At 39.9% G+C, this 7,500-nt stretch overlaps 1 protein-coding gene across 1 annotated transcript; it reads left to right on the forward strand.

The window, feature by feature from the left end:
* Positions 1-226: 226 nt before the first annotated feature.
* On the forward strand, positions 227-5,089 carry LOC138011278 (uncharacterized). The gene is made up of 2 exons (XM_068858234.1): positions 227-324; positions 3,823-5,089. The coding sequence occupies exon 2, from the start codon at positions 3,924-3,926 to the stop codon at positions 4,830-4,832; it is 909 nt and encodes a 302-aa protein (XP_068714335.1). The 5' UTR covers positions 227-324; positions 3,823-3,923; the 3' UTR covers positions 4,833-5,089.
* Positions 5,090-7,500: the final 2,411 nt, after the last annotated feature.

A 7,500-nucleotide genomic window follows, 5' to 3' on the forward strand; every position in this document is an offset into this window, starting at 1 on the left:
GTTCTGGGGCCGAGAATGTCCTCTCTATGGATCGATTCCTTATCCCTTTTAGGCTAAGCATTTCACGCATGACAAATGCAACATCATGCTACTGCAATAATTTTTTAATGTCTTTTGTAACGCCTTTACAATTTCTCAACAACACCTGTTAGTAATGACAAATTCTTGGAGCATCCTTTTAAATTACGTTTATCTCGGTATGGTTAAGAACTACTCATCTCGCCACCAGAAAGTATGGCCTCAAGTCATTTCGCCACCAAGCACTCCTCGTGTCTTAGCTGTGAGCGTGACCTTTTGTAACCGAGCTATTGGTCAAAGTTGCTGGTAAGTGGTGAGACTTCCGGGTAGCGAAATGACTGATCGTCTCCAGCAGTTTAACGATATGCCTTTATCTCAGCCTGGTATAGACTGATTTGTCAAAAACCCTGGTTTATCGTCGTTATCTTAGACCGGCAATGGCTACTCACGGTTGCCATATTTTACAGATACTCACTCTCAGTTCGAAAACATGTCCATGTACGATTCAGATGATGGTAATTCGTTGTGGACAGCCATGTATTTCAGCAAACACTAACAAAATGATATTTTAGATTTTATTCATAGCCCGATCACTTAAATTTCTTCGTTCTACAGAAGATCCATGCAGTTTCAATTCCAGATATGGTTGGGTTTCTTTGTAGCACTAGAACGTATTCTTCCACTGTCATAGTTTTTTGAAAGTAAAGGATGATTTCAATTTAAAAAGGATAGATATTTCAATATAAAACCGCTTCTTCTTAAAATTCTTCTCCCTCTTTATGCCTGGCTGACTGACGTCTTAAAAGCCTGGTTTTCACTATAGCGACTCTAGTATAAGTACAAAAATAAGCAGCTTATGCTAGTGAACAGGAACATCAACATAAGCATCAAAATCAACCACAGCAACCGCCATTTTGTTCAAATGTTCAAACGCAGGGAATCTAGAACGTGTGCTTTAATTGGCCAGACGCAACAAATTTCCTTGTGCTTATGCTGCGTTTCGTTTTCACACGACGCAAGCGAAGGCAAGAATTATCGCAAGCACTGCAATTGCAAGAAAAAGGAAAAATTCTGATCATTGTGCTCGAGCTTGCGCTTTTATTCTTCAGCGTCAACCACGTTTTATTTTCACGGTGAAATAAGGGCTCGTATGATTGCACTTGTGTTGGCGTCGCTAGTGAAAACCACGCTTTAGTCATTATATTCTCTAAATACATTAAATTGCCACTTGTATTCTTTCGAGGAAACTGATAGCTTACGAATTTTGATAGGTTTTTATACTTAATGTAAACGCTGAAAATTGCAGTTCATGAATTCTATAACAAATATGAAGGCTTTACCTTAGAACGCTGGATTTATTTAAGAAAGAAAAGTCTTACAACTGCTTTCACTACAGGATGCTTTCGTTGACTGGATAACGTAACATTTATTGAAGGGCAAGATTCCCTCATCCGTGTTTTCTTCGCCGGACTTATTGTCCAAGTCCGCTCTGCCATGGCCTTACAGTTCAGTAAGTTCCGTTTGTACCGCTGAGCGGTAAAGAATTAAATGACCCTAACTTGAAAACTGAAAGTGTTAATTCAAGCAAACTACAGTTAAATAGAATCAATGGTTTGGCGAAAAATGCATGTTAAATTCCTTTTCGGCTAGATAATTCCCAAATTTTAAAGCGTTTGACTCTTATTTTCAACGGAAAGAGTTGAAGGTTTCGCTATCTTGGCGAATTTCAAACTGTTTTCAAATTCCATCAACCCGAGGCTTAGCATTCTAGGGATGCTGAGGCGCGAGAAACCAGGCGGTGAGAATCAAATGTTTACACCGCTCTCTGCTTCGATTTTATTTTTATTCTATGTTTATTGACCCTGAAGAAATATCTCCGTTTTCCCAAGTCTTTCAGGCCAAACGAATATTTTTTTCCCTAATCGAAGAAGCAGTTGATAAGGAATGTGCCGAGGTTGTAATATTGGACAATTCAAACTATAAAACAACAACTTTGGATTGAAAAGCTTCGAACTATCATCGGACAAATGAAATTTTCGATGGATTCAGCAAAGATTCATCGCGATATTAGAACAGAAACTTTCATGGATTATCTTGTGAGATGTTTATCCGTTTATGCCGTTGCTGGAATAGGATTGTTTCTGATAGTAAAATACTTCTTTGTTGGTAAGTATGGAGTAAAGCAATTTTGTAAGAGTGTCTTCATATTACAGACTGCACAATCCCCGCAAACAAAAAAACGTTAATTAAACATTGTAATGAGATCATTGTTTGCTCGAAAAGTGTAAGTAAGTTTCGTTAAGTTTCATAAAATTTGTCTTTTGGGCAGACTTAAACGTTTGGAAAATAGTGATTTACCCAACATTACCGTAATTTTATGTGACATAAAGTAATGCAAAGTGTCATCTTTTTTTCGGTCTGCGTTCGTAGCGCCACTCACATAACGTGTTGTTAAGTTGAGTGAGTGAAAAAAGTGCGTTTACTCTACGCGCATAGAGTGCTGTAAAGTTGAGGACGCGCGAAAAGTCGGTTTACTCCACGCGCAAAGCGTGCTGCCAACTTAAGCACGCGCTAAAAGTGCGTCAACAGTTTGAAACTCCCTAACTATTTCTGTAACAACAGAACCAAGAAAAATAGAGCCATTTCACCAGCCGATAAAACATTTCAAGAGTTTCTTTGCTTTTTGACAGTTGTTTCGCTTACTGGCGCTTATAAATGAGGCCACAAAGCGTGAAAGGCATTGCTTGTGAAGCAACAACTTGACTTATCACTCAAAGCAAAGAAAAAGAAGGCAAAATACGAAAAAATCGGAGCAACGATGGACAAAGAAAAAGACAAAAAATCACTACACTATAACTGAAAATCAAAGATCTTTGCATTGTTCAATGCCCTTGAAATGTTTTGGTTGTGACGAGAATAGATACTCCAAAATAAGGCGAGATACTTAGTTTTGTGTATATAAAGTGCCAAACGATCTCATTGAAGTTTTCCTAAGTTTAAAAAAATCTGTGGAAAGAGAGTGTCGCCAGAACAATTTATGAAAGCTAAACATTTCGACTCAGCGCTTAACCCTAATCACTAGAGATCACTGCCTAACCCAGTAGTTATTCTCTGCCTAAATAGATTTTTTTTTTGATCTGCCAAAGCCGGTTAACACCTGAGGTTGTCAGATATTGTCACGTAACGTGTCACAAATTGTCTCACCTTATTTTAGAGTATCCGTTCCAGTCATAGCACAAATGTTTGTTTTGGGTCTCTCTGCAGGTACCGAAAAGCATTGTGTTTTTGGTCACTTGGGATCAGTCTATATTAGGAGTTAACTGATTAGACTGTAATGTGAAGTGCTAGGCTCCTACCCCATATGAACCATGTGAGCGTTAGCCCTACTAATGGAAATGGGCCCACGCAAGGACAGAGAAAAACTCTGACCAGGGTGGGAATGGAACCCACGACCCTCGGGTTAGATCACCGCTGCTCTATCGACTGAGCTACAAGGTCAGACGGGAGCAGGCCGTGGGAACTGAAGATCTTAAAGTCACGGCAATGAACATGTACAAGTACAAGGAAGGATTACGTTTTTGAAAACGTTGCTGGGGTAGAAACCTAGCACTTCACATTACACTCTAATCAGTTAAATCTGTTCAAATATAAGTGCTTCGCAATTCACGGCCAACGCTTCCAAAAACGTAATCCTTCCTTTTATTTGGAGTTGTTTTGTTTTCTGTCTTTTGTTTCTTTTGTTTTACGGAATTTCTGCTCCGGTACTTGCAGCTGCCAATGTTTTGTTTCTTTTTCATTCGATAGGATCTTTCATCATCTGCCAGCCAATCAACAGAGGCATTAGAGTGAACATCTCTTACAGCCAATCAGAGGCTGACTACGATAGGGCTTACTGCTCGGCGTCCATGACAGATATAAATGACAATCTCATCTTTGCGTCTGAAAATGGGCGAAACGCAATCCAAGGAATCACAATTCTGGGAATAAAACCTGGAGAAGGGCGTGTCTTATATCAAAAGTTTCTTCCCTATGCATTCCTCATCCAAGCTGCCCTGTGTTGTTTTCCGACGGTAATGTGGAAAACGTCAGCGTCGGAAAGTCTTCGTGCTTCGGTAAGACTCGTCGCAGACATGTCCGAAAAAATTGCATCAACATTACAGTTTTCTCATGGTCTCCATGCTTGCAAGACGGAACAAAGTTACGCGATTCTACCCCAGGATTTAAACGGTCAAGTTCTCTTTTGGCATGGAAAAAAGTTTCTCGCTAGAGTTTACACCACGAAGTTAATGCTCAATATTGGAATCTTTATCTTCATAATGTGTTTTTACATGGCTTCTCCCAGTTTAAATTACTTCAACATTCAATCGCTTTTTATTTGTCACGTGCACAAGCAGTCATTGATCACGTGCGCCTTTCCCGACATAGACCTTTTCAAAATGGCGTGGATCGTAAACATAGTTCTCCTCGATATTTCTATAATAATCGTTGCACTGCAAATGATTAACGCTGTTTTCTGCCTTCCGCGAAAGAAGACCTTCTTCTCGCGGCATTTAGGACTGGAAGAAAGAACATCCTCCTTAATGCTAAATGATTCTCATCTAATCTCACATTTCTGTTATGAAAACCTTGCCGTTATGAATTCTGGAATATTTTATACCTCTTTCGGACAAAGAAAAGGGTCGTATAGTCCACTTATTTCCTTGGAAAGTTCGGAAGAAGAGTGGAACACATCACCCTCCAGTCCTTCGCTTTCGTACTCCACGGCTCCTCAAGTTTTTGGAAGACCAACAACCACTCATGGAGAAAGCAAGTAGATTTGTATCCAGAATTGAATTGAAGCGGCTCTGCTCTTGCTTGAAAGGTTCTCAAGCCCAGAGTTTCCAAGCGACCATAGGACGTTTTAATGTAAACAAAGAGGCATTCACTGTGGCCTTTCACTAGATTACTCCACTATGCATGTTCTTCAACACATTAGAAACGTGAACTGGTGGTTATCGTTCGCTGATCACAACATTATCTACTTTCTGAAATCCTATAATACTTACGCCTCTTCTACCACCCGACAATTTGCATAGGCATTGTTCTCGATTTTTCTTGGGACATCTTCATATCCCAAGAGAAATCGCAAACAATGATTATGCAAAATCTTGGTGGGGGGGGGGGGGGGGGTAAACAAGATGTATTATGGTATTTGAGAAAGAGAATACACAAAAAAGCCTTTGTTAGCAATGTGTTGAACTTGTAAAAGCACAGCAAGAAAAACAATAAGCACAATTAAATTTATAAGGATAGTAGATTACATTACCTTTTGTAAAACGCCGTTTCCACCTCCCAAAATCCCTGATAAATCCCTTAAACATGTCGTCATGACGTCCTGAAAATTCCCTTTAATATCATTCTACTTTGACCTACCCCACGATGGCTTTTAACGATTCGCAGATTGAAACCTACAGACATGACGAAAGAGGACATTGCGTTACGGAATCCGACATGTTGTTATCACAGTCTTTACAAAAGAAAGTCATGTGTTGTCGAAGTCACCGAGTTCATTCTTGAGATTTAAGCGTTTAAAGACAAAAATATAGGGCGTTGTTACATGGATCCTTTGTTGCCATGGTAACCTATTACGTCACATTAATGATTGCATCGTGTTACGCAATTATTGAGGGTTCATTTCGTACTATAACATCGCCTGAATATTACCCTGCGAGAAGAGTCCCTTTCGATCTTTCTAGATAAGTAGGTAAGAGGAAAGAAGACTGCTCGCCGCCTGCACATTCTCTGATCCGCCGATCATCCAAAAAAAATGGATGAGTCAGTCCAGTTTCGACTTGTCAAACCTGTGTTTTTTTTTAACTTTTACGCATGATCAATCACCACGCGTCTTCAATATTTTTAATTTGAAGTTTACAACCTCGCAGCAATTTTTGACTGTCTAAATTCCCATGAGTATTTCCCCTACATGTCGGTTACAGAAACTAGTCTGCCAGAAACCTATAAAATTTTCAGTAAAAAAATGAAATAGCAATTTAAAAGTATAAAGTATAAACTATCTAGAGGTTCCACTGACAGGATTCAGGGGTGCAGGGATGGCGCAGTGGTGAGAGCACTCGCCTCCCACCAATGTGGCCCGGGTTCGATTCCCGGACTTGGCGTCATATGTGGGTTGAGTTTGTTGGTTCTCTACTCTGCACCAAGAGGTTTTCTCCGGGTACTCTGGTTTCCCCTCTCCTCAAAAAACCAACATTTGACTTGATTTACTTTCATTGTTCATTTCAGTTTACAGTGTCCCCAATTAGCGCTCCAGCGCTAGAACGACTAGACACTTAAATAAAGTTCCTTTCCTTTCCTTGGTTGTTGTGTCTTTGCCAGAGTTGTTCGAAAATATCCCAACTGTTTGTTTTTGTTTTGTGGTTGTTGGTCATGCGTGACCGACACCGAACATTTGAATTTTTAACGCATGCTCAATACGAAATGTGCAGGCGGCGACCAGAGTCTTCTTTCCTCTTCCCGACTTATCTAGGAGGATCGAAAAAGACTCTGCTCGCAGGGTACCTGAATATGAAACAGTGTTGTAGATTTAATCCTTGAATTAAGACATTCTCTCAAAATTGTTGAAACCGGACCGGGTTTGAGCCACCTTAAGTTTTATACGGTGATACGCGTCGCGTCAAACGCCATCGCAAAGCGCGCTGTAACTGATATTCTGCCCTTTACAAGGACAGACCACAATCACCTGTCTGCGAATAATGGTTTCGCGCCTTACCGTCCCACAGAGGGTATGGACAAGGGGTTTAAGAAGATGTGAAACGGCCTTACCCGAGAAGACCAAACCATCCAAGAGCTCCGAATGTTAGTCCTATTAAAAATGAATTACATGGGCTACCCGTATAGCATAGCTTTATTGTGATAGTTTTTTTAAAATGTAACTTGGTGTTGAAAAATGGCATCGTCAAGTTCATTTATTTATTTATTTTATTTATTGTTAGCTTTTCAATAAGCCAATTACGATAAATCAATATTCAAGCATGGCTAAGAGGCTTTTATGGTCAAATTTAACCATGAAGCCTCGTAGCCATGTGTGAATATTGATATATCGAACGTGGTCTCACTTTATTCTTCGCTATTCTAGAAAGTGTGACAAATACAAAATAAGCAGTACTTTGTTTTGTTGGCATTTTTTTTTACGCCTGGTTGCATTTTTGAAGGGACCAGTTATCTCTAAGTAACCTCTCACCACGCCATTTTCCGAAGTTATGGTAATTTGTTCATTTACACTGCGTGTTTCATAAACATGTGAATCCTGAAGCACAAATTCAAATCATCGGTTTTTATCGGTTTTCATCGCTGTCAATCATCTTAGCGGAACGTGTGACTAGGGTCCGGCATACAACGTCGTGATTGGTTGATTTCGGCCCTCTCTGTAGTTTTCTGTTTTCAGTGGCGGCAAATGTGATTGATAGCACTAAAAACGAAACCGCT

The sequence above is a fragment of the Montipora foliosa genome, chromosome 7 (genome assembly GCF_036669935.1).
Source record: "Montipora foliosa isolate CH-2021 chromosome 7, ASM3666993v2, whole genome shotgun sequence".
In the NCBI taxonomy this organism is placed as follows: Eukaryota; Metazoa; Cnidaria; class Anthozoa; order Scleractinia; family Acroporidae; genus Montipora; species Montipora foliosa.

What these genes read in the sequence shown, in the direction of transcription:
- LOC138011278 (XM_068858234.1), top strand. Translation starts at nt 3,924, where the DNA reads ATGACAGATATAAATGACAATCTCATCTTTGCGTCTGAAAATGGGCGA.